At 43.3% G+C, this 27,363-nt stretch overlaps 1 protein-coding gene across 2 annotated transcripts; it reads left to right on the top strand.

Moving 5' to 3' along the window:
* The first annotated feature begins 7,998 nt into the window (after positions 1 to 7,998).
* Positions 7,999 to 25,497, top strand: ttbk2a (tau tubulin kinase 2a). 2 transcript variants are annotated; one of them, XM_034111452.2, is made up of 15 exons: positions 7,999 to 8,081; positions 9,255 to 9,402; positions 10,598 to 10,671; positions 12,628 to 12,768; positions 13,763 to 13,867; positions 14,517 to 14,582; positions 14,694 to 14,786; positions 15,228 to 15,353; positions 15,541 to 15,698; positions 16,472 to 16,679; positions 16,787 to 17,010; positions 17,480 to 18,020; positions 18,788 to 19,114; positions 19,890 to 20,902; positions 21,313 to 25,497. In XM_034111452.2, exons 1-15 carry the CDS (start codon positions 8,013 to 8,015, stop codon positions 21,758 to 21,760), a joined length of 3,741 nt encoding a protein of 1,246 aa, XP_033967343.1. In that variant the 5' UTR covers positions 7,999 to 8,012; the 3' UTR covers positions 21,761 to 25,497. The 2 variants fall into 2 exon arrangements, with proteins under 2 accessions (XP_033967343.1, XP_033967344.1); XM_034111453.2 differs by lacking the exon at positions 18,788 to 19,114.
* Positions 25,498 to 27,363: the final 1,866 nt, after the last annotated feature.

Genomic DNA, 27,363 nt, shown 5'->3' with positions numbered 1-27,363 from the left:
TACACAGCAAACATTGACCCTGAAAGGAAGACAAACTGGAATAAATGTATTTATTTTACCGTGGGGGTTTGGTTAGTAGCTGTTTGCATTCCCTTCAAGCGTTTGGGGTGTGGCTGCTGTCTAGCTTCTATTGCAGCAATGTCCTTTCAGACACACACATATGCACAAACACACTATGCATTCATGTATGGACCCGGCGTTGTGTGCCATAGCCGATAAATCAGCAGGGAGTCGTACAGCACAGGGCCGCTGGTGATGGAAGGGCAGTGAGCTGTAGAGGGCAGAGAAATATGAACATGCACATCATCATGATTCACACAGCGCGACGCAAATGTAGGTAAATTATGCATGTGAGTGTTGGCAGCTCGTCCATTAAAACAGAAGCCTCAGATTGATTGATTGATTGATTGATTGATTGATTGATTGATTGATTGATTGATTGATTGATTGATTGATTGATTGATTGATTGATTGATTGATTGTAATAAGGAGAAATAGGAAGGGTGTATTTCAAGCTTGTTATGTAAATAAGTCATTGGGCTTTTTTTCTTATCAACTAAGATATGTTAGAAAATGTTTCCAACTTTAATTGACTGAATTTATTGGAAAAGTGGTCTTATTAACACATGAATACTACTGGGTAATATATATTTACATTTATAGTTAAGAAGTCCAATATAAGACAATCACAAGTTTCATTTGTGGGCCATATTCCATTGTAGGCCTACTTTTTTAATTCGCTGAGGGCCGATTCAAAATCTAGTTTGGACACCCCTGCTATAAATACAATAAAACACTATGCAGGAATACAAACTCTACATTTCATCAACTATACTTTTAAAAACTGAATAATGTCCCACTATTTGCTGCCTTTGTTTCCCCAGGAGCAGTGGTGGGAGAAGTGTTCAGGTCTTGTACTTAAGTAAAAGTAGAAAGTGTAGGAATACTCTGATACAAAAGTCCTGCATTGCAAATGTTACTCAAGTAAAAGTTCAAAAGTATTGGCATCTAAATATACTTAAAGTAAGTACTTATTATGCAGTGTAGTGGAGTAGAAGTATACAGTAAGTAACATAACATGGAAATACTCAAGTAAAGTACCTCAAAATACTACATAAGTACAGTACAGTATATGTACTTAGTTGAAGGTCGATAACAACTAAATGTGTTTATTTTAAAAACGAAATAATGTCACAATATGTGCGGCCTGCCTTGGAGACCTCACAATGAAAGGTCATGCAGGCTTTCCCTATTGACTATGATTTCTTTGAGAGGTGATAGTCTCTGGAGCAGTATGTGTTTGGTGCATTTCCCAGTATAATTTCATATAATGAGTGCTTGAGATCTGTATGACCTATCCTCATGTGAGTAATAATGTTTTCCTCCCCCTTGTTTCTTCCCGCAATTGCAATTTCGCGGAGTTATGGGAATGATAATATAATCCAAGCTTTGGGAGGGGTTCAAAACAATTTCCTGTAATGTCAATATATTGATGCTAATGGGAAAGTGGTGAGATTGGTTGTTACTAGTTTGTAAACTTTGCAAAACAAAGCTGAACCAGGTTTGAAAACCTATACAAATGGTGTTAAATGACGTCTGCTGTAAGTGCAAAAACATCAATAAGGAAAGGAATTATTTTTAATTGTATTGGAAAATAAAATAAACTGGATGAAATGTTGTCAGAGCTTTGTCAGATACATATATGAGTTAATGTCGCCTTCTAGTGGTGGTTTTTAGTTTTTTTAACCTTTATAAATTAACAGATAATTAAGACATTTTTTATTAAAACACAGATTTATTTTTCTGTTTTAATTTGATGTCAATACTGAGTAGCTCCAACAACTATTATAAGGTTGCTCTTATGAGACAGACAAGATATTTAGAAATATATACAAGCATTTCTAGAAGTACAGACAGATTCACATTTTCCAATTATGAAAGCTAAAAACAATGATTATCCAATCATAAATGTTAAATGTTAAATGTAGGCTAGTCATCTTCTTTATTGAGGTGGATATTTTAGGATTATTTATTTGATTGAGTTCATTTTTTTTGTCAAAAATTAGACCTTTAAAGAAACTATAACAATCGAAAATGTTAGTCATAGATGTATATTAAATAATACTGGACAAGATGGTCAACCTGCAAACAAAAATGTGATTTTTTTTTATTAAAGCGCGCTCCCGTGACACAGTGAGCGCGCTTTTAAAGACCCCGTGTCGCGCGCTCGATCTTGTTGCGAGGGGCAATGGAATCGGGGCCGCGCACGCAGGAAGGCTGATGACCATCACACTCTCGTCACGTCACGGATCCGCAGCGACCGATAGAGATGCTGAGGTGACAGCAGGCAGAAGGAGAACAGGGACGACCAACACTCCGACATATTCCACCCTGTAAACCTGCTTATTATTCTCTAACATTTTCTACAAACGCGACCACCGCCGCCATCTCTTCTTCATGGACTGCTCCCTCGCGATGGTATTCCGTTCAATGTCGTCCCCTCCGCCTCCAAAAGCAGAGGATTTGTTGTAACCACACCCGGCTGGATTGGATCAAGGATTGGCAGCAAAGACCCGAGGTAAGGATTCAGAAATCAGGAGGCCGTGCTTGTATATATGCTCTGGCCCTTTCTCGCTTTCGCCCCATTGTCCTAAACACCTCAATTCGTTGTCGCGTGCAACGGCATGTTTGTTATCCTGCATGTTGTCAGCAGCTCACAGTATATAATATAACCTCCTCCTACACAGCCAGGCGGGATGAGGGTGCGTGTGGCGGCCAATGTGCGTGGACGCGCCTGAGTAAATCTGCTGTGGCAACCAACTCGCTATGCAACAGTCAGTCCACCGCAGGGAGGGCACATTGTGGTTATATTTTTGGAAGACTATACCATGATACATATATATGGAGACATTGCTGCAGATTTCTACCTGTCACATCCCATTGCAACCAACTAACCAGAGGTTTGTCTTTTCTTTTTTGTTGTTGCACTAATGGCTCTTAAAATTAATACATTTGAGGCACTCTCCATTTAAAGTAATTACCAGTGGTGTAAAGTACCTAAGTACATGTAATCAAGTATTGTACTTAAGTGCAATTTTGAGGGACTACTGTACTTGAGTATTATTGTTTTTGCTACATCGTACTTTTAGAAAAAACAATAACAATTATTTATTACCTTTTTAGTTCTTTTGGCACAATTGGAATAATAATGTGAAATATAAACAACAATTAAATAAGACTTTAGTTACACCTGGAGTACAATTCACAAGCTACCCTGCAGCATACAAAGTAATTACAACTAGCTGCACCTTTACCATCTGTGATAAACACATCCATAATTATAATCAAGACATATATTATATATTATTCTGAAATGACCATTTGCATAATGCGTACTATTAGTTTTGGTACTTTAAGTTTATTGAAATGCCAATACTTTTGTGCTTTTACTTGCGTAACATATGCATAGCAGGACTTTACTTGTGACAGGGTATTCCTAGATCAGAGAACTTCTCCCACTTATGCAGATAGGTGGTTTAATTTGTGGAAGACTAGCATGATAACTATATTGGGACATTGCTGCAGATTTCTACCTGTCACATTCCATTGAAACCAACTTGCCAGAGGTTTTTCTGTTGTTGCACAAATGGCTCTTAACATAAATGCATTTTAGGCACTCTCCATTGAAAGTAATCACCCAAACTGCTCTTAAGGTGAGTGCATCCTTGATAGTTAAGGCTTCAGTGGCGCCATATAAAACACACACTTATCCTTTCACAGTTTTCTTCAGACTAGATCAGTGTTATCCATGCTGTGGCCGAGTGTGGAGCCCCCCCCCCCCCCCCATGCTGGCTCCTCTCCAGGGCTCAGACCAGACACTTATTTCAGCCAGCAGCAGCAAGACAAGTGTCCCAGACCTGCTCCTGAGTCAGGCCACACACAGATTAGACAGCCAATTGAGCAGAGTTATACTCACTTCAGCCATGTGTTGTGTTGCACATGCAGTCATAGTGTGCTTCCGGGATCAGAGCTCACTCAACAAAAAATGAAGTCGATTAACAGTAACGCAATCGCCACTATTTTTACTATTATTTAAGTTATTTTTCATATTTGGGTTTTGGACTGACAAAGAGAAGACATCAGTTTTGAATTTGTAAAACTGGAATGGACATTCCTCACTTTTTTTGACATTTTGTAGACCAGACCTTTAACAAATGAATCCTAAATCAAAACGACAGTAAGTTGCAACTGTCGTCTTTAGCTTTTTGTCAATATTTACTGATAAAACATCTGAGTTTTAAGCAGGAGGAATCCTCTGTGGGTGGCAGCACATTTTACGATGCTTTATGAAGCCGTAAAAACGTGCCGCTTCCAGCAGACCCAAAGGGCAGCGGCAACGACAAGCTGCAGTCAGCAAATGAGAAAAGGACTGCACCATCGTCGGCATGGTGATGCAGGAGGTCAGGAAGCGTGTTTCACGATTAGAAGACGAGAGCAGCCGGTCGTCATTCATTGGTTTGATCTCAGTCTTTTTGTATTCATTCATGGAGGTTTGATATCAAGGCGGAGGCGGAGGAGGAAGAGCAGAGCCTTGCCTCTCTGTGAGGTGTGAGATTACTCCCAGCGTGAGGTGGCCAGTTTTGTGCGTGTGTGTGTGTGTGTGTGTGTGTTGGTGCAAAGTGTGAACAAGCTTGAGCTAGAGACATGTGGGCTGTAGCTTGTCATATGTAGTCAAAAAAGACGACTGGTAGGTAGTATCTTTCGTCTTTCCGGTCTCTCGGGGATAAAAGGGGCACAAGATGGCTCAGAGTTATTCAGCCTTTTGACCTTAAAGCATATGCAATGGTGTAAAGGTCAGGTAGCAAAGTCCTACAAAAGCATCCCTCTTTTCTTGTATGTTTTCTACTTCTCTGTCCAATGTTTGTTCACAATCCGTAGATGCTGAATGTCAGCCATTTCTCGCATTGCTCATCCAACCATCCTGTTCCTACAGAATCAGAAATGACTCATGCACGATAGCTCAGATGTAACGGAACACGTTTTCTTCCTATAAAAGAAGGACCACACGAGTGACCTTGAAGTTGTGACATTAGCCTCACAGCAGAGGTTATTTAATCAGGGTTTACAGAGAGTCCCTCTCGTCCCTCTGGTTAACAGGGATTCTCCCGCGTGTTTCTTTTGTGGTTTTGACGGCTTGCTCTGTGTTTTTTGCGTTGCCACAGATTCACATAACATCCAGAATTACACAGATGTGTTTACAAGGCGGCTCCTACTCTGTTCTCTTTGTTTCTCTGTGCAGATTTAGTGCGTGACATTGACATAAATTGGTGCATGAAAGAGATTTATTTACTTGTATGTGGATCTTTGAACATATCTAAATGAATGTATTTATATCGCTGTATTTGTGTATAGATACCTGGCTGTACGCACATGTATTAAAGTACCTCAGGGAATGATGGGAACAGTAAGAACTCCACTTTTGTAAACTGTTTAAACCATAAAAAAGCCCTTTCATTAAAAAAAGAAAGAAACCTCAATATAAATTGTGTTCACAGTAATTCAAATAAATCCAAACATTATGACATGCATACTAAAAGAATACAGTTCAAAGGCCATTAGAGTGATAGCATGTCTTAAAAAGAGATTTATGTTACATCTAATCTTGTCATCTCCGTATTAAAGTGTAACCTTACTCCTGACTTTCAGCCCTGGGTCATATTTCATGCATGTTGTTCCGCTGTTACGTAGTCTAACCACGCTTTGCCCTCTTCCATCAACCCAACCTCACCCTGGTGCATGATGGGATTGATTGCCTCCTTGATGTCGGCATCATGCCTCGTAACCAAATAGTGTTTTGAAGGCTGGTTGCATAACGGTAGACGCCGGCGCGCTGTGTGCAGAATGATGGAGCATTTGAAGCCCGTCTGAAGGAAGTCATCAGCGTATTCTCTTCTGAGGATGCTTATCGAAGACATGGATGTAACAATAGTGATAATAAAGGAGTGTGTTCCCAACTTTTCCAGGACAAACGTCTTTTGATCCTTGTTTTACAGACGGCCATGTAAAAAGAAGCCTGGGCAACATGCCAGTAGAGTTATTGGAGCCACTTTCCAACAAGTCACCCTTGATAAAGATGGCCTTTTGAGAAACAATTTAATTATATTTTATAAATCTGATAAACGCCATAACCTTTGGGTTGCCAGTTGGCAAAGAAATTCTCTGGGTTGCTTTTTTTTTGCTAGAAAATGCTGCAGATCTGTGATGTGTTTTATTAACAACTTGATCAGCTTGTAAAACGTCAGACTTGATGGAACATGGAGAGTTTAACCCTCAAGTATTTTTAATTTGTATGAAATATATCAAAGAGAAATAATAAGAAGAGGGATTTCCCAATGTGGCAACCCAATTGAGCTACTGTGAGTTATTAACCACTAATAAAGTCAGTAGTCAGCACTCCCTGTAAAGTAAAACTGTTACAAAATGTTATCCAAATCAAATTAGTGAAACATTATTCAGTTCAATAACTGAAAAAGCTTGTACCACAATTTCATACAGTTGAGTTATAACTAAACTGTATGAAATTGAAGTTTTTTCACAACAACCAGAACTAATGAAAATCAGGCGGACTCATTATATCTGACATCTCCTTAAGAGACGTGCTCCATGGCTGTCGTACCCAGAAGATAAATTGCTTGGAAAAATGAAACTCAGATGAAGCCTTTTTGTAATTTAAGACACAGGAATGTTGTCTGCGAGTGTGTTCAGAAGGCCAGCTGCTGGCAGCAGGTGTGGCAGCTGCTGCCATGGTCGAGTATCGGAAAGCTGCAGACATTAAGCCGGGGTTTAACTTTGCCTCTCCGATGTGGACATTCTCCAACTTTCACATGTAGTTCAAACAGTCCAACAAAAAGGCCTATTGGACAGGACTGCAGACAGACGTTTGCATGTATGTGCATCCAAATCGTTATGTATGTTATCGACTGTGTATTCTAAGCATTGTTGGAGTGTATTATCATGTTGGCCTTCTCACTGCTCGAGTTTGCCGCTCCTTGAAAATGCTGCAGGGGGGGGGGGGCTACCAGCCGAACACCTGTCATGGTCACAAGCATGACATTTTTTTAACGTTTTGAATCGGAACGTATCTTCAAGCAGTTTTTGGCTGACTCTTGCACTGTCTAATATTGGATGTTTCATCATATCTGAGCCGCTGTAACTGAAAAAGCCATTTATTTTTGGGCTTCTTTTGTGATCTGGGACAGGTGTGACGACCCCGAAGCATTTTTATGGATGAAATATCAATCAAAAGTTCTCCTCACTTTGAATTACCTGTATAATAAGTAAGGCTGCGTCGTCCCATGGGGAGGAGTATAGGGCTCCAGTTCGAACATTACACACATGGAGACAGACGTGCTAAATGTCAGGCCCGCAAAAGCGACCAATAAAAACGTTCGCACTTGACAGATTGGTCACACTCTGGAGCTGTTTATGCATATTCAACTCTAATAAATCTCCCGTTGAAGCACCCAAGAGCATTATCTCCAAGCAGTGCAGATTAATATAAGATGAGATCGACTTTATCATCCCCATAGTGAAATTCAGGTGTCATGGCAGCAACATTTATAAGAGTCAAGCACAGGAGAGCATAGATAGGACTTCATACAAAGAAAATAATTGTAAAATGAAGGAAGTTAGACATAACATATCACAACATGTAAGTAACCGTGTAAATACAGGAAACTCGCATAAATCCAGAAATAGATAATGTCAAGTATGATTTCAAAGTTGGTACATTATGGTTCAAGTCATGAGTACATACAGTAAAGGTTGTTAGATTAGCCTAAAAAATAATAATTCTATTGATTTCCTTCAGAGTTGTTCCTCAGTTTCTAACGTGTGTCTCTCTTTGGCTTCCTCAGGGCTCTCCATCAAGGCACTAATGCTCGTGTCAGTGTGAGGCCGCTGGTCGAGGGGGGGGGAAGCAGTGAGGACAGCGTCCCAGGTCCACAGACGGGATGAGCGGGGGAACGGAGCAAGCTGACATCCTGACCGTGCTCTCCCTGGTTAAGGAACGATGGAAAGTGGTAAGTGACGTGTTATTCCGCGACAATAGAGTGTTTGTCCTGCCCCGTCACTGCTTGGCTCACACTCTGTCAACACACAACAACTCTTTGTTCCTCACACAATGATGTCCCCTGCTTTCCTCTAAAGTGTCTCACCTGTGGGTCGGACTCTTTGGGGTTGAGTCTGTGTGTGCACTTAGGGCTGCCTGCCTGCTGCAGTACGGGATCCAAAAATAGCCTTTATATCTATTTGTGGTGGTGCAGTGAGCTCTAGGCAGCAGTACCCCCCCGGAGGGCCCCGGCCCCTCACTTCTCTGCCCGCCTGGGTGCCATGTGAGGCTGCTCGTCCTCACTGGCAGCCTGGCACCACTTCCTGTCTGCTAATGAACAGAGTTACATAAGAATGCTGCAGCTAAACACTAGACTGTGTGTGTGTGTGTGTGTGTGTGTGTGTGTGTGTGTGTGTGTGTGTGTGTGTGTGTGTGTGTGTGTGTGTGTGTGTGTGTGTGTGTGTGTGTGTGTGTGTGTGTGTGTGTGTGTGTGTGTGTGTGTGTGTGTGTGTGTGTGTGTGTGTGTGTGTGTGTGTGTGTGTGTGTGTGTGTGTTTGGGGTGAAGTGTCTCGCCCAGGGACATAACGACATGCTGACTGCAGTGGGACTCGAACTTGCTATCCCCTGATTCGAAGTCCATATTTTCTGATCATTTATTTATTTGATAATTCATCTTTTGTGTCAGGATTTTAATTTATATTTATTTCCTGTTTTGTCATACTAAACTGAATATATAGGGGGACTAACACACAATGCAAATATGTCTCTTTAGGAAATTGTGATGAGGATTTTTCACGTTTATCTGGCCTTTTATAGATATTATTTATATATATTATATTAAACTATGCATTTATTTTGTGTAAAGTTTAAACAATTGTCAAATTAGTTTTTAATAAATGATCATTTCTTGCAGCCCTGTTATTATCTAATATAGTAGAGACAAGTTTAAAGCATTTTCATGACGAGCAATCTCCACTGTGAAGTACAGACCTCAGGGAGGATGTTCTGTAACTGACTTTGACCTTCTAACTTTCCTAAGATAGGGAACATTATGTTTACACTTTTATAAAAGTACACCGTGCTGTCCAGTTACGCAGACTGTGTGGTATTTCCTCTGATGTCAAGTCTTATCATCTCCCTCTAGGCGAAGAAGATCGGGGGAGGCGGGTTCGGGGAGATCTACGAGGCGGTGGACCTCCTGACGCGGGTCAGCGTGGCGCTGAAGGTGGAGTCGGCCCAGCAGCCCAAACAGGTGCTCAAGATGGAGGTCGCCGTGCTGAAGAAGCTCCAGGGTGAGTCGAAATGGATTCACTGGATTTGGTTACATTTCTGAATCGATTGATCCTCCCTGGCCCGACGACCTACGGAAGACGGGACACTGAGTAGTGGCAGAAGAACAAAGGCTTAAAAGAAGAGAAACATTTTCGCTCAATTAATTGTCCGATATTGATGCGACACATAAGCGGGGAGAAATGAGTAGAAGGCAGACTACTCCAGGAAGTGTCATGCTTGTGAAATGCAAGGGTTAGCCTGTAATCTCTTCCCCTGAGATATCCAGATATCATCTGACTCATCTAAAATTACAGTTTGACCCAGGGCCCAGCTCACTTTGATTTAGTCTCTGCGCTGCATAACACACCGTCATCTAACAGATCATTCCTTCTCTCGGTTTAAGAGTCAGGAGGTTCATGTAAAAGTTCAAGATGCCAGTGATAGAGGAGGTTAATGTTCGTGCTCCCGGACACTCCCATCGTCTCACAGCAGAGACACATGATCAACCAAAGAGAGCTTCTTCGGGGGGGGGGGGGTGCATAGTTTTACGCCTCTATCTGTTTTTAACTGTGTCTCTCCCCCCTCCCCTCTTCCTTCCTGCCTTTTGACCAATGTGCCCTTTTCGTTTCTCTCTCTCCTCCGAGAGGAAATCAATGGGCTGGGATCATGTTTGCTGTCTAATGGCTGCGGCCTCAGGCATCATGTGTTGGGTGCTTCCTTGGGGAACCGACATGTAACTTGAGACAGGCTTGACTCCAACTCCCCCCTTCATAGAAACATTGCTGACCCACCCAAATGTACACAGCAAACATTGACCCTGAAAGGAAGACAAACTGGAATAAATGTATTTATTTTACCGTGGGGGTTTGGTTAGTAGCTGTTTGCATTCCCTTCAAGCGTTTGGGGTGTGGCTGCTGTCTAGCTTCTATTGCAGCAATGTCCTTTCAGACACACACATATGCACAAACACACTATGCATTCATGTATGGACCCGGCGTTGTGTGCCATAGCCGATAAATCAGCAGGGAGTCGTACAGCACAGGGCCGCTGGTGATGGAAGGGCAGTGAGCTGTAGAGGGCAGAGAAATATGAACATGCACATCATCATGATTCACACAGCGCGACGCATCCTATGATGCATACAATGATGCTGTAAAAGTCACCTCTCCTTCTCCTCCGAAAGTAATCTTGAGGCTCTTCCTTTATTTCCCCTAGGTAAAGACCACGTGTGTCGCTTTGTGGGATGTGGCCGCAACGACCGCTTCAACTACGTCGTCATGGAGCTTCAGGTTGGTATACATGCAGGGGACTTAATGCCTCACTCTTAACTGCATTTAGACGTTAAACTTATGCTGATGCAATTAATCGATTGATAATAAATTATTGACAATTCCAGTGAAAGTCTTGATAAAATATTCACTCAGGCTCTTCCAGTTGATGGAGGAATCGTTGGAAGCCAATCAGTACCATGTGTTTGTGGCATTTTGTAGTGCAGTGATTGGCTTCCTCGTCAATAATGTATCAGTCTATTCAATGTCAATATCACTTTTAAGTAAGCAGAATATAATGATAATGAATCACCTTCTACTTTTTGATTCAGGAATTACAATTTGAAGAAATGTGTATGTGTTCAATACTGACGTTGTTCAAATCTGAAAAGATGGATGAACTGCTGCTGTAACGTGATCCAATATAAGGGAAAACATGAATCAATTAGTCATCCATTTTGAATTTATTATTATTATCACCAGTTAAAAAAATTATAATGTACCTCTTATTTATTTTATTTAAGGAGGAGGAATATGTTTTGTGATTTTTTTTACAATTTTCTTAACAATTTTTTTACAATCTCCAGATATTTCCATGTGGACTAAATTGGTAGACAGACCAAAAGACAAACTGACTTTTGCCATCCCATCCTGTACTAAAAATATTTATAGCAGCATTACTCTCCAGCTGGTGATTTAGGCAGCACGACTACAAACTGTTCACATACTATAAAACATCATGTGATTTATACAACCCCCTCCCGCCCGCACCGTGTGTTTAATGATAGATGATTGGTGTTAGCTGAATGTATGTGCTTTTCTATCCACTCGGCACATCTGGCTTGTTTGTCACATCGTCAAACATTTCAGCCAGTCAAAGACTCAATAGGTTCTATTTTCATTTCCCAGTCACAGTGTGCTGCTTCCAAACGAGTAGTAGATAGAGACGATTAGGTATTTTATGACGGTAGCGGCCAAAATCATATAGAAATAAAACTGATAATGAACTTAAAATAACACTGCCGCTGAGGGCACCAGTTGGCGAAACGTACGCAGGGCAACGATCCAAGTCCAGACAAGAATCTCCGTTTGTGCATTTTATTCCGATAACAAAGTACATTCAACAGGTTTCCTTATATTTCGTTCCTTAAGCCTTTCCTATGGCTTTCCTTTCTTCTGGCTTGAAACACCCTGGTAAAAAAAACATGTGTCTATTAGTGCTCTATTCACATCACCACCTATCTCCAATATATACACAATTACACCCACATCATCCAGTGCCCCAAACTGCCTTCATAATAAAAGCATAGAAAGTACTTTAATAACTAAGAATACATTTACTATAAACACTAAACAGCAAGAAAATAAATGTCTAAGTATTAAATAATAGAAAGCAATATATAGCATATATGACATGTTTTAATAAGGTGAGAAGTTCGGTCATCCGGGAGGGACTCAGAGTTGAGCCGCTCCTCCTTCGCCTCGAAAGGAGCGGGGTCGGTGTGTAGCGTGCTGCAGCAGCAGTCTGCTCTGCTCGCAGGCTTCCTCCAAGTTTACAGTAAAACAAACTGGTGGTGTGACCAATGGCCATTTACAATTATTAATACTATTACTATTATTAGCATATATATATTTATATATATATTGGTTGAAACTAAGCCAGAAAAAAAAAAAAAACATAAATAATAAAAATAAAATATATAAATAATAAAAATATATATATAAATAAAATCGATTTTTAAAAATAATATTCGATTATGGAGACTGTAGCGAATATTCGAATAATCGCTGGCATCCCTACCCCCCAGTCAGAGCTGGTTGATGTGGCCAGGGAAAAGGAAGTTTGGGGCTCTCTGCTGGAACTGCTACCCCCGCGACCCGACCACGGATAAGCGGGAGAAGATGGATGGATGGACATGTTTTAATAATTGACAGAGTTCCTGAGACTTTATGATCTCGTCCATGTTCTGATCTCAGGGTCGTAACCTGGCTGACCTGAGGAGGAGTATGACTCGGGGAACCTTCAGCATCAGCACCACGCTGCGTCTGGGGCGGCAGATCCTCGAGGCCATCGAGAGCATCCACTCTGTGGGCTTCCTGCATCGTGACATCAAACCGGTGAGTCACCGTGAGCTCGGAGCAGCGAGGCATATTTAATGCTCGGCTCTCATTTCAGTACACATGAGAATATCTTTATTTCTGCTGTCAGATTATTTATTGGCTGCCAGTATTTTTGCTGACTCAGTTTCTTTGTTGCACTTACAGTAAGCTGGCTCAATACAAGTGTTGGCTTAATGCCCAACAATTACTGCTGTATTAAAACATGTCACCATAGAGATATGTTTATTCCCCTGAAACTACAAGAACATTATTAACATGTATTCATGTTTTTATTTTACAGTTGCAAAATCAATAAGCGATCTACACGTGCATATAGCTAAGGCTTATTCACAACATAATAGTTCAAGTAATCATTTCAATCACATTTTACAGTTTTAAATCTCAAAACCATTGCAGATGATAATCAAAAACTATTTCAACCCGGAGAGACGTGATGTATGGAATACATATTTATTGTTTACACGTCATATGAATGAAATGATTGCCATGATAATACGACAGGAGAATGGAATGGTGTTTGGCGATTAGGCCCCGGTTTGCAGGATAATCCTTCAGGAGGGAAAGCACCGCTCCGATGAAATCCCCGGGGTCTAGACACTGGTGGTGGTGATGAGTAGATGGGACCGGTCTGAAGGAGGAAGGGTTTAGCTTTGTCCTGGAGGAGACGGGAGGCGAGAGGGGTGGAGGCGGGTTGCGTGTGGTCACCTGAAATGATGACTGATAGGGAGGAAGAGCAGGTATTTAAGGGATTTAACGTGTGCAGCCATTGGCTGCTGAGGGGTGACGCCCACGCATTTAATGAGGGGGGAGAGAGCAATAGAGTGACGTGTAAGTGACTCATTGTTAGGTCTTCCTTATTGGACTTGCGCTAAAGCTTTCATTACCATCAACAGCAACACACAATAAACCAAACATTCAAGCAGAAACAATTGAACAAATAATGTGATTTTATTATTCTGTTTAACAACTGCCTCCTGTTTTTCTGCTTCAGTCTAATTTCGCAATGGGCCGCTTCCCGAGTACGTGTCGGACCTGCTACATGCTGGACTTCGGTTTAGCTCGTCAGTTCACCAACTCCTGCCAGGAGGTCCGACCTGTAAGTGCCCTGCTCTGTTACTGACTTTACACTGAGCTTGAAGCTGCACTTAAAAAAAAATGATATGGTTATTCTCTGTTGTCTTATTTGAAATGTATATCGGCTATTAAAGTAGTGATGCCAGAAAGCAAACCTCTACACAACAGTAGCTGCATAACCTCTCCTCTCTCTCTTAGTATACCTAAGCTGTAATGAGGAGAAGTATAAAAAATAGGAGTGCAGAGCTCTTCTTAACCCTGCCCTCCTAACACAAAATCCAGTCAGAACCGGTTTCCAAGTAGCATATATCACGAAATTGAGACATCCCAAGGTCTTCTAATCTTTGCAACTGGTACAGTATGAACCTCCTCTGATGTCAAAGGCCCCAATGTATCTTTTTGTAGTTATTTAACAGATGATTTAAGTCTAAAAATAACAATGAATTAAATTACTATGTGTAATGCAAAATGTCCCCTGTAGTCGCATAACCTCAGAGAGTTTCATAATGTGATGTGATAACACTAATGCAGAAAAAGGAAATGTTTAATGTGATCTAATAATATTGGTGGACATACAACTTGTTTCTTTAAATAGTTTTGACTTATTTTTGCTGAATTTTTAAATAGTAAAATGTTTGTATTCAATGTCTGTTCCTGTCTTTGTTCACCAGCCTCGTCCAGTGGCAGGGTTCAGGGGAACTGTCCGATATGCATCCGTCAATGCACACAAGAATAAGGTCAGTAACTATTATCCATTGATTCACATGCATTACACAACTTTCTCTTTTCTGTCCTGATGATCCAATATAAGTGATTACTGTGAACTCAACCTCGATGTGGTTCTGCAGGAGATGGGTCGGCACGATGATCTGTGGTCTCTCTTCTACATGCTGGTGGAGTTCCTGGTCGGGCAGCTGCCATGGAGGAAGATCAAGGACAAAGTAAGCAGAGCCAATAATCCCTGCCTGCCCTTCATGGAAACTAAACAGCCCTGTCCAGGTAGCTGTAAGTGATGAGGTGTGTGTGTGTGTGTGTGTGTGTGTGTGGTGTGTGTGTGTGGTGTGTGTGTGTGTGGTGTGTGTGTGTGTGTGTGTGTGTGTGTGTGTGTGTGTGTGTGTGTGTGTGTGTGTGTGTGTGTGTGTGTGTGTGTGTGTGTGTGTGTGTGTGTGGTGTGTGTGTGTGTGTGTGTGTGTGTGTGTGTGTGTGTGTGTGTGTGTGTGTGTGTGTGTGTGTGTGTGTGTGTGTGTGTGTGTTGTGTGTGTGTGTGTGTGTGTGTGTGTGTGTGTGTGTGTGTGTGTGTGTGTGTGTGTGTGTGTGTGTGTGTGTGTGTGTGTGTGTGTGTGTGTGTGTGTGTGTGTGTGTGTGTGTGTGTGTGTTCCCAGGAACATGTGGGGAAGCTGAAGGATACTTACGACCATCGTCTCATGCTCAAACACCTGCCGGCAGAGTTTGGTGTGTTCTTGGAACACATCGCCACACTCGACTACTTCACAAAGCCAGACTACCAGGTGATGACATGTTGGTTTTGCTAAATGATGCTATCGCTACATATTTTTAGTGAAGTGTGCAGTGCATGATTTAGAAATATCTCCTCAAGTCAATGTGGTATCTTCCTGTTTTTAAGAAGTGTTTGTTCTTTTTCTGTAGACTCTTGCTGAATAAAATTTAAACGTTTTGTATTTTGTGTGGCTACAGCTGCTGATGTCAGTGTTTGACAACAGCATGAAAACCTACAATGTTGTGGAGAATGATCCTTATGACTGGGAGCGGACCGGCACTGATGGCACTTTTACAATCAGTGCTAGTGCCACAACACCGCAACATCACACACGCCTCACTCCGGCACACATGGGGTATGTTTGATTGAATTAAAACGTTTTTTAGTAGAGCTAATTCCAGTGCTATTTGTAATACATACTGTAACAATAGGTGGTTGAAAATCCACAATTCCTACAAGTACAATTGTAAGACATAATCAGCGATGAGTGAAATGGGTCAAAATATTGGCCTAGTGCTTCTCAAAGTGTGGTCCGTGAGCGCCCCCTAGTGGTCCGTGAGTATATTGGTAACATTTCACATTTGAAATAAATAAATAAATTTAAGTTTTCTGCACTCTCGCAGGAATATCTCCGCAATGGAGCGAGCTTAAGTTTCACTTTCAATTGCATGATATAGCCCAGATAAACACCTTCATCACACATGTGGCCATTTGTTTGTAGCATTTTCAGGCAATTTGTAAAAACCGATGGGTTTTTGGATATTTGTGGAGTTAGGTGGTCCGCGAGTGTTTTTTTATTGGTTAAGTGGTCCTTGGTATGAAAAAGTTTGAGAAACACTGGCCTAGACACTCACAATATATATTTCGAACAAAACTAGAATTGGAGAGAGTTCATGTATTCGACTCTAGCCTCTGAACCACGTCCTGTTAAACTGTTGTATCGTGTGTTTTGTTTAGTTTTTTGGTGCATATAAATATCTGGTTGTGTTTAAATTGTGACGTGTGCCTTGTTAAAGCACTTTGAGCTGTACCTGATGCATGAACATTGCTATTCAAATAAAGCGTATTATTATTAGAAACGAAAAATAGCTTTATACATAAAACAATGTGTGTATCTTTGTCCCGCAGTATGGCGAATGCCTCCCTGATCCCTGGCGACCTGATGAGGGAAAACACAGACGAGGTTCTGCAGGACGAGCAGCTCAGCGACGCGGAGAACAACCCGGCCCCCGACCGCCTGCCGGGATCCCCCCTCCACCCCCACCGCAACCAGGAGGCGGATGTGTGGGAGGAGCTGGACCGCAACCGTAACCGCATCAGGACGGCGGTCTGGAAGGTAGAATATAGTTTTATCCCCTCTCAGATAATGTATCTCCAGTTATACCAATAGCAATCCACCATTTTTGTAATCCTTTGCTAAAAAAACTGACTTATCTTCCATAGGCGGCAACGGAGGAGGAACACAGCAACAACCAGGGCAACCACGCAAACCAGAACCCCTACGCTGGGCCGAGTCTCGGTTCTCCAGTCAAACTGCACTCTGAGCTGGGGGCTTCAGACCGCGATGGCCCCTTGCTGAGGAAGATCCGCAACATTCACAGTCTGGATATAGAGAGGAGGCTCAGCCTAGAAGCCAAACCCAGTCCAGAGCGCTTCCTGGAGACCTGGTATGTCTATCAAGTGACCTTCGATTCAATGCTTGCAATTTTGTTGGCTAATTCAGATTTGTTTAATTGTCTGACATGCACATGTATCCAATAACTCTAATTGACAGCACTCACAAGCATTTTGTAACTTTTCACACACATACCACAGTAATAGTGCTTCAGGTATCTGGACAGATACAATTTGATTAGAAATAAAGTGCGATACATCTCACCTTATCTCACATGTTTCACTTTCTAACTTCCTCCATGGCTTATTTTGAACTATCAGATGTTACATATATGCAAGCGTTTTCGTCTTCTTTACTCACAATGAAAGAACTTGCACACCAACGAAAAGGTGTGTGTGTGTTGTACACTATCTGTGCTCTATGCAATATGAGACTGGAGGCAGATACTTCTGTTGACATCCTTTTCTGCTAAATGTTCCGGAGGACAGAGCACTAAGTGGATGGTTTGAATCTGTGTTCAGCTCAGGGAGGCAGCAGCTCGGCCCCCAGCAGCAGGAGATGGCGGCTGACGGAGCGGCGATCATCCCTGTCACTCAGGCTGTACCCGCCGGGGAGCGCCACGACAGGGTCTGGCACTACGACGAGGACTTCCGGTTGGGTGGTGGGTCTCCTAAACCAGCATCCTGTGGATCCCTGGAGCAGGGAGAGGGGGCGGCCATCAGCGGGGGCTTTGTGGCCCTGAACCTGAGCTCTGGGAGGCAGGACATTGACTCCAGGGAGTGGGTAATGGTGGAGAGGCCCGGCGGCTCTCCAGGAGCCAAGACCGCCACCTCAGAGGAGGATGAGGAGCCAGAGCTGCTCCAGCGGGGCGATCAGTCTCCTGGCTGGGAAAAGTGCAGTCCCAGCCCGCTCTCTGGCAAAGCTAGACGAGAAAGCACGGCTTCCTCCAAGGGAAGTACACAAGTGGACAAGTTGGAGCTTAGCGTGGGCCCCATCGGGAGTCTGCCTCCCGTTACTCCTACCAGCCCGGGTGAAGCTCTGGCGGAAGGAGTTCTCACTCAGGTAAGCACTTTCATTTGAAGGCCTTCTCACAACATGGCCTACATGTTACTGACTGCATTTTACAAAGTTAAAAAGCTCTACAGAACCAAATGCTTATATCATACAGCAGTCAGAGTCCCACCAGCTGCATCTGGCTGTAGTTTCAAGCTAAATGTTACTGCTTTATGTTTTCTCGCTTATTCGCCTTTGTTTATGTGTTAGAAAAATATATATGTGTCACAACTGCAGAGCTTATCAGATCACAGCATGGGGGAAAGAAAGCTTATTGAAATGCACTTTGATTTGCAATAAATATGCTTACATTTATCCTATTTTGCAGACATTTTCCAATATATTTGGTTGGTTTTTATTTACTTCCCAAATTCAATAATTTGCTTATTATATATGCTTTGGTTATGCTGATTTTAAATTACTTTTTTGCTCTTTTACTTTTGTATAACTTTCAGCCAGCCCTCCGAAATCTAAAAGTTAAAACACTTTTACAGTTGTTGAGCAACTTTTTAAACGACAGGAGGAATAACTGTCCCCTCACTCTCTCTTCTACAACCAGAACAACTTCCTCCATGTTCATAATGTCCACAATCTGCCCAAAATACTTCGCCTCTGTCTTCCTCCCCTAGCCTGAGATCCTCCTCCTATCTTAATAATCCTCCCGTCGCTTTATCGCCTGAGAACAACTCATCCTCCTGCTCCCCACGGTGACTCCCGCCATCTCCCCCCTCCCTCACCAGTCTCACAACCCCTCCTCTCTCCTTCCCCTCTCTTAGTTCCCCACCTCTCCTCCGTCCCTGCCTGAGGAAGTCGCTTTCCGGACCTCCAGCCCCATCCCTCTGCGCTCGCCCAGCCCTCACACACTCCTGACCACCCTGTCGGACCCGTTGCACCTGCGCCGCCCTCCCTCCCTGAGGCGCAGCATGTCCGTCGACCCGCAGCAGCAGGAGCGCGTCTCCTCCTCTTGCCACGCCTCCCTCCCACAGTACCCCGCCCCCGGCACCCGCTCACCCGCTCGCAGGAAACTACCAGCCATCCCGGCGGGCGCTGCCAACGCCAAGTTTCCCTCCGTCATACGCATCACTCGTGCCCAGCTGCAGCAGGTGATGAGCCCATCACTACGAACCAAACTTCATTCCGCTTCCTCCACGTCATTACCAACACACCGGCTGTCAACATTTTCGTTCTTTCTTTCTTTTTCTATTTGTTTTTTTCGTTTAAGTTGCTTATTTTGGCTTCTTTGTTCAGTCGGCTTGCTTATTGTGTTGTCCGGCAGCTCTCTCCAGAAACCATGAGGGGCATTGTGCAGGCCAGACAGAGCATGGGTCAGATGTGTCCTTGTGTCTGGACATGTGTCCTTGTGATCTGAATAGGGGGTGTGTGTTTGTCTGATTGTGGCATGTGTGTTTGGAATGTCGAGTCATGACTACAGGTCGCATGGTCTCTTTTGTTTCAGATCGTCTTTGTCCTCTCTATCTTTCTCTTTCTCTCTCTCTCCCTGTATTTGTTCCTCACCCTCTCTTCGCTGAAGCCCCCTGCGAAGTTGCGTGAACGTTTCCTGTTCTACTTGCTGGTTTAGTACTCACAGCTTGACTGACACTGCCATAGCACTTGTGTGTTTCGGTCTGGTAGCTATGGTATTGCATGCTGTTGCCAAACTAATCACCATTTGTTACCCCATATTATAAAATTCTTCTCTTTTCACACATGTGCATCAGGCTCTTGCTACAGAACTACAGCACAACTCGACATGTTGTAGTCTATCAGCAACATGCCTTTGACAACTAGAATATTTTTCCCATTTTAGTATGGTTGATATAAAATAACACTTTCTTTTTCTTTCCTCCCATGTCTCCACTTCCCCCCCCTCCCCTCCAGTTGACGGCTCAGCGTCCCTCTGGGCTCTCCTCCCAGTCGGGATCAGACAGTGCTCCACAGTGCCTCCTGCTGGAGAGGCGGAGTGAGGCTGAAGCCGAGGCTCAGCAGGTGCAGGAGCGCACAGCGGACATCAGCTCCCCCCAGGACCATGTGCCCACCAATCCCGGGACTCCTACAGACCCCCTGGCTGAGATAATGGTCAATGGAGACATGTTTCCCAAAACTCAGGGCCCTCCGCCAAACCGTTTGTCTTCCCCTCGTTCCCTACGTTCCCCACACTCGCCTCCTCTGTGCTTGCCTTCCTCTCCTCGCTCTCCTTGCTCTCCTCGCTCCCCTCACTCCCCTCACTCCCCTCACTCCCCTCACTCTGCTCGAAGCCCCTTGTTTGCCAATGGCCACCTCTCCCCTACTGTTAACAGCCAAAGGGATTTAAGTAACGGGGCGTTCCCCAAGCTGAAGGACCCTGAGAATGATTCTGGCCCGACTCCCTGTGCCATAGAGCCTCAGCTGAGGGGGGAGGCGAGCAGAGAGGTGAACCACGACCACACCGATGGACCACCCTCCTCCTCCCCGGCTGCCCCCCGTAAGGCCCCCAGCCGGAGGCACAGTCGCATCCCAGTCCTGGAGCCCTCCAGCCTGTTGGATCTCCCTCCTGCGGGGTCTGCCAAGGAGAAACTCCTACAGAAGAAAGCCAACCACCACGGATCGGCCCCCTCTCCCACCGTTTCCCCCTCCCTCTCTGATAGGCGTGGCCCCATGGTGGCGTCCCTCGCTAGGGACCCGCTGTCCTCCACCTCTGACCGCTCTCAGGACGAGGACTCTCTCATGGGCTCCCGCTCAGACCGGCAGGGAGACGACGGCCCCTCCCTCTCCTCCTCCTCCAGCCCTCTGTCCCGCAAGAGCAGGATCCCACGTCCCGTTCATCCGGTATCTTCTGCTGAGCAGCTGGCCGCCCAATACCTGCCGCGCCCGCCCCCTGGAAAACCACCGGGCCGCCCCACAGCGGAGGGCAGGTAATTGGTTGATTTTTATAAATAAATAGGCCATTATTGTTCTCAACAACAACTATGATGAACAACAAAGACGTTATGTTTTGCTAAGCTAATTGGATAAGATTAGAATTACATTACATTATTAAGCCCAATTTGGGAAATTATTTTTAACAGCAACATAAACAAGACTTTCCAAATGAGTTAAAAATGAAATAAAAAAAAAAAATACACACCCAATATGCATTTACAGAAACAGTTAGTATACACTAAAATAGACCATCATACTACTAACAAAATGTGCATAGTAGTTGCTGTTTTTAAATAACTGTACAACCCACTGGCTCAGTTTGATGTCCCACCCTGTTTCCTGGTTTGCTATGATATGCCTCTGATTCATAATCTGCCCTGCTTCTTTTTTTGTATCCACTTAGGCTCAGGCGTTACCGCATCCGAGCCGGCAGCAACACTGACTCAGACCTGCTGTCGTGCCTCGCTCAGCTGATGCACGGCTCCCGGGGCTCCCCCCTCCACCACCGCTCCTCAGCCCAGTACGGGGGCTCTAGGCTGGGCGTCTGCAGCCTGACGAGCTCCCCCCACCACCACCGCAGCTCCAGCGCCTCCCCGCGCAGCTCCTCCTCCCTGCAGCGCTCCGTCAGCTCCTCGCCCTCCCGCCACGAGCACCGGGGGGGCGGGGGAGGGGGTTGCCTGGGTCGCAGCCGCTCACCTCCCAGTTTCTCCGGCTCGCCACCTCCCCGCCGCTTCTACCCTCACCACCAGGAGACCTGCTGCAGCCGGCAGGCGCGCACGGGCCCCTTCCACCTGTCCAGGGGAAAGAGCTGCAGCCGAGACGGCAAGTGCTCGAGCAAGCTGGCCAGATAGTTCCCCAGCGGGGGGGGGGGGGTAGTATCTTGATAGTTTGGTCAGGATTAAAGCCTGAGTCTTCCTGTATTAATTTCCCATTTTTACGCTGTCAGTCTGAACCTGTTCTCTTCACTCCTTCTATTTGCACACAGGGTTTCTCATTGATTTATGTGCCCAGTGTTATAGGAGTGATTTAGTAATGCACTTCCTTTTCCATTTTGATTTAAGAAGAATGCTAAAGAATCTGTGGGACAGAATCTGAGACTTTTAAACTCCATTATAGCTCCTACATATCCCATAATGTAACTTAAAAGTGCCCAGTTTGTAAGGCTTACTGTTGAAAAGCCTCAAACCCAATCTGACATTCACCGGCTGAAGAGTACTTCTTACGACGACTAAACTGAGCCTCGTGTGTAAAATCGGTGCTTCTTTAAGAACTTATTAGACAAGCCATGTTGACAAGTCAGGGTCCTCGTTTCATATATATCATTATGTTGTAGACAAAAATAGTATAGCTGCAAAATGAATGAATGGTTTACATGCAGGCATAATATAATATGTAAACTAATAGTTATTTGGCCGGTGGGCACATAAATAAATCAGTCTCCTGTTTATTCATCTTCATGCATCCTGCACCACAATGTAATGTAACTTATTTATCCCCAGTATTAATGCACTTGGAATATACTGATGGAAGATCAGTAAACATGATCACTACTTAATTAAATATTGCCCTGGGGCTGACCCAGTCATCTCCTCTGCACTCAGAGATTGCAGGCAGGGTATGATGTTTACTTTATGCTTTATCCGAATGCATAAAGCCAATATTTGTGTACAGTTGTATTTATTCAGATTTTTATTTTGATGCTTAGCAATGCTTGAGACTCTTACCCTCTTCTTTGTGATGGTGGATGTATGGTTTTGTGTCACTCACATTAGTTTTAAATGCTAAATCAAAAAGGATTGCTCCTTTTATACAATCAATCATGTCAAGTGCGTGAGGACACACACCTTTTTGTGCCTACTGTGTTGCTAAGGGGGAATCGGAAGTGTTTCACTGACTGAAGGGATTACAGAAGTGTGTTAGTGGTAGCTATTGAGTGGTAGCAGTAGATAGCTTAAGCAACACAAGGTACATTACTGAGCATGTATTAATGTTCAGACACAGATGTTTGTCTCGGCGTGTGCCTTGGCACTTGAGGGCAGCTTGAGGACTCACTTTGTTTGTATTTCTACAAAAAGGAGCCAAAAACAGTCTTGTGCCAGCGGTTATAAGACAACCCTTTTAACCAGTATTCTTAGGAAAAGGTAGCAACACCGAGATTTGTAAATCGAACACAATGAGAGTTACTTGAGTAGCAATTATTTGTAATGACAAAAAAAGGAAATATTTGAAGCGGAACCCATCACAGCTGTCCTGTTTATAGATACCTGGTCAGTCCTGGAGATACAACTTGATCAAAATGTGTTTTTTCGACCTCAAAAATGTTCAAATGTTATTGAAATCAAGGCCATATGTAAATATATTTCCCACACCAAAATGATCTTCCATGCTTCCGTGCCAGATGGTTTTCGTGTTACTTTTGTTCCCCCTGTGTCGAACCATGTCTTTTATAGAATGACATACAGTTTGTTTGTGCACAAGGGAAAGGAATCTAGTTCCTCACTGAACCTCCCCCCACACCCCTGCACTGTAAAATAACTCCAGCTTCCTTTCGATGCTACTCTCTGCATGCTCAACAGAAAAAAAACACGCAGAACCAACGACTGAGTAGAAAGCTGCATTCCACCTCCCATCACACGGTATCTCTCTTGGTTCTAACCCAGCAGAGAATCACCTTTTAATCTATATATATTTTCTCTGACCCATCTAATATTCTTTCTATTGCCCTTCCTTGATGTCTGACTTGTTTCCTTTGCTCCCCGCACTGACTTCACTGGGATGAATGTGTTGCAGGAATATGATAGACTGTACGAGCCCAGAGGACTGTACTCGGTGCAAATACTGACATGATGGAATGGCCAGAATAAAAAGGAGAATAGACTTTACAACTGTGATTTGAAGAATCAGAGGGATAGTTGGGATGTTTTTAGGTGGGGTTGCATAAGGTACTTTACTATAGTCGGTCTATTATTTACAGTAGATCACTTTATGGCCCGTTATGAAGAAACCGTGTTTAACGTCACAAAGAAGACCTTCTTTTTTTTTTTTATCCCTAAGGGGAAATCTCAAAAAGCAAAGTAGTGTTCTGCCGTTGAACATATTTTGATATCAGTTTAAGTGTACAGTATATTTAGTATATTTTCTTCCCTTTACCTCACTGTCTTACAAGTACATACTGGTCCCTGGAGCCTTGATCTATGCTGTAATAAACTGATTTTCGATGAGTACCTCATGCAACCACATTAGCGGTCACAAAAAATCACATTGCCAAATATTTTTTATAGATTTTGCAGATGTGGTTCGACTTGAGATTTGATAATATGAGATTGCACCGAGATTGATGTATAACGCGTGCGGTTTTGTGCAGACCTTGCAGATATCACCGCTCACAGAGCAGCTATGATGACTCGTCCTGAAGGCAGACAGCGTTCAGTCAGTCAGTCGCCTTAATGTCTCCTCTCTGCCCCTCTGTGCAACGCGAGGGATGACTGAGCCTTGTCTGTGTTGGAGATCATTCCACTATTCGGGCCAAGCCTTTCTGTCACTCATCTCCTTGTGTGTGAAAGGTCTGTCAGCGAGGTCAATATATCAACACTGAAATCAATGCTGTCAGACTCTTGTGCTTACCAAGCTGCGCTTCTACCGGAGAGATCCGTGTCTTTCTGTGAGAGTGCGTGGGGAAATGTTTCGATCGACTGTGTGCAGCATTCAAGATGTGTGTGTGAACAGTATGCTCTCAATCTGGAGCGTTCAATTCCTTACATGTCGCCGGCAATCAATCTTTGAATCGTCCCTCTTTCAACTCCAGATTTCAAGATATTTTAAGCTTTCAAAGTTCCGAGCGCAGTTGTGCAGACTTTTAATATATACCTGTAAAATATAAAGTAATTATTGAAATAAAAAATAACTATTGTAAACTTAAATGCTAACAGGCTTCAGTGGAAGGGAGGAACAGACAGTAAACAGTGCTGCTGGTTTCTAAAGATAATCAGATATCTTCTCATGTTTTCTTTATTATTAATGCACATAAGTGATGTGGAGATGTAGTACTAGTTGAGATCCGGATGAGATTTTTAAAGTGGCTTGCTCATAGAAAGGTGTCCTATTTTATAGCTTGCTGCAATCTGTGGTTAAATACCCATATGCCAGCAAAAGAAACCCAGATGTTTTCATTTATTTTCAAAGTTTAGGCAGAAACTAATGATAGCTTTGGTGTGCACGTGTACACTTCTCATATCATTACATTGAATTACTTGTAAGTAACTTCTAAATATTTGACAGAAACTATTTATTGTGACATTTGCTAATTCACCCATCCATCATTTTGACTTGACTTGTCGGGATTTTTTTAATGGTGGATATTTCTTACGTTGTAATGTACGTCATGGTTTTGAAATGTTACTGTACAGTTTCAAGGAAAGAATGTAACAAGTGGGAGTTTTGCATTGTATATAACTGTAATTATTTATGTTTATTCTATCATTTGTGTCATACCAATGCCTTGTACAGTGTTTTTTTTTCTTTTTTCTTTTGAAATTATTTTGTATTTTATTTTTATAAAGTGGTTATAAATAAAATACTCATTCCGCATGCAGACATAATCCTGTGTAAGGTTTTTCTTTCGCTTTTTTTTATTGTAGCCCCTTGAATTGTTTTAATCTTCATTAAGAACGATTCATACAAGATACAACCAAAACAGCCCATACAAATTTTAAAACATTTAAGATTTTAGATCTATTCATTTTAATCAAGTCTATATTTACCACAAGGGGCTTTTCAATATTATGTACAGCAATAGACCCTCTAGATTAGGAAAACAACTCCCAAAAACCTGTTAAGAATAGAAGAAACATCAGGAAGAACAACTGAGAAAGATTCCTGCACCCACGAGGGGCAGACATGCAATAGCTGTATGGACACAGTAATTAACAAAGGTTAAACATGACACTACTAGAGTAAAGTATGAAGTAGCAGAATCCATCCCTGCATTCATTTCCTGTAAAAAAATCTCCTGTGCAAGTGAAGGTAATGTTCTTTAAAATAACACTTCAAATGAAAGCAAGTTTAAAGCTACATCATCACAGAATTGAAATGATTGTTGAAAATAATACTCTACTATCATATGACGAGCACTTTGAATTGCCTTGTGGAAAAGTGTTATATACTGTAAACTTGCATTGAGAACAGTTCTATTTAAGGAGAGGGGAGAGTATGCACTAGATTTGAACCAGCAACCCTCATGAGTTTGTGCTCATGTTTTCTGGACATTTTTGTTTCCTTCTTCTTCCCATGGTTGGAAAGTGTCTCCTACATTTTTCAGAGCGTCTGTGCGAGAAGTCAGAGATGGCAGACAAGCTCAAGCCTTGTTTGACTTGGATGCCTTTCAGTCGTGGGCCCTCAATCAAAACAAATACTCTCATGTGCACACACACACACACACACACACACACACACACACACACACACACACACACACACACACACACACACACACACACACACACACACACACACACACACACACACACACACACACACACACACACACACACACACACACACACACACACACACCATACTTGCCAACCCTCCCGATTTTCGCGGGAGACTCCCGATTTCATAGCCCTCTTCCGGTTTCCTCCCGGGGTCATATTTCTCCCGCTTTTCTCCCGATTTCTGACAAAATCAGATTTACACACGACTGTTTCCACTCGGACTTTATTACAGCTACACCATTGTTGAGTTTCCATGGTAGCGCGTGACTTTAGTAGCATGCGCAACTAGATAGTCACAGAAAAACAGAACAAGAATCGACAACTCGACCCTCTGCTCACTCCTTTCCTGGTCCAGCCCACACATATGCTCCATCAAGAGGATGGTGTTACGGTACAGGCGGCAAGGCAGTGCACTCAGAACTACAATAAGCATGTCAAGGTTGGCAAGTATGGCACACACACACGCACACACACACACACACACACACACACACACACACACCACACACACACACACACACACACACACACACACACACACACACACACACACACACACACACACACACACACACACACACACACACACACACACACACACACACACACACACACACACACAGGGGTAAGAACAGGTCAAGCATCCGAATCTGTATGGGAATTGTCAGGGGAGGAAAGCCCAAATTGGGCACCATTAAGGGGAAAATGTCGCAGCAGACTTTTTGGATAAAGAAAGGATCCCATGAAAACCAGTAAGATTGCACAGGTTCAAAACACCCAATCAGAGCCACTGTGCTACGGTAAACCATCGTCATTAAGGCTAACTTAATGTTGGGACCTGGCACAAGCTCAACTATTTAGGAGGAGAAATGTCAGATAAATAAACCCTGTGGTAAGCTGCAATTCCTTGGCAACTGGGTAATTGTTTGTCAGGGAGTCTGTGTCCGCTGCTATGGAAACCG

Source organism: Pseudochaenichthys georgianus, chromosome 22, assembly GCF_902827115.2.
Source record: "Pseudochaenichthys georgianus chromosome 22, fPseGeo1.2, whole genome shotgun sequence".
NCBI classification, from domain to species: domain Eukaryota; kingdom Metazoa; phylum Chordata; class Actinopteri; order Perciformes; family Channichthyidae; genus Pseudochaenichthys; species Pseudochaenichthys georgianus.
This window is presented reverse-complemented; position numbering and strand designations above follow the sequence as displayed.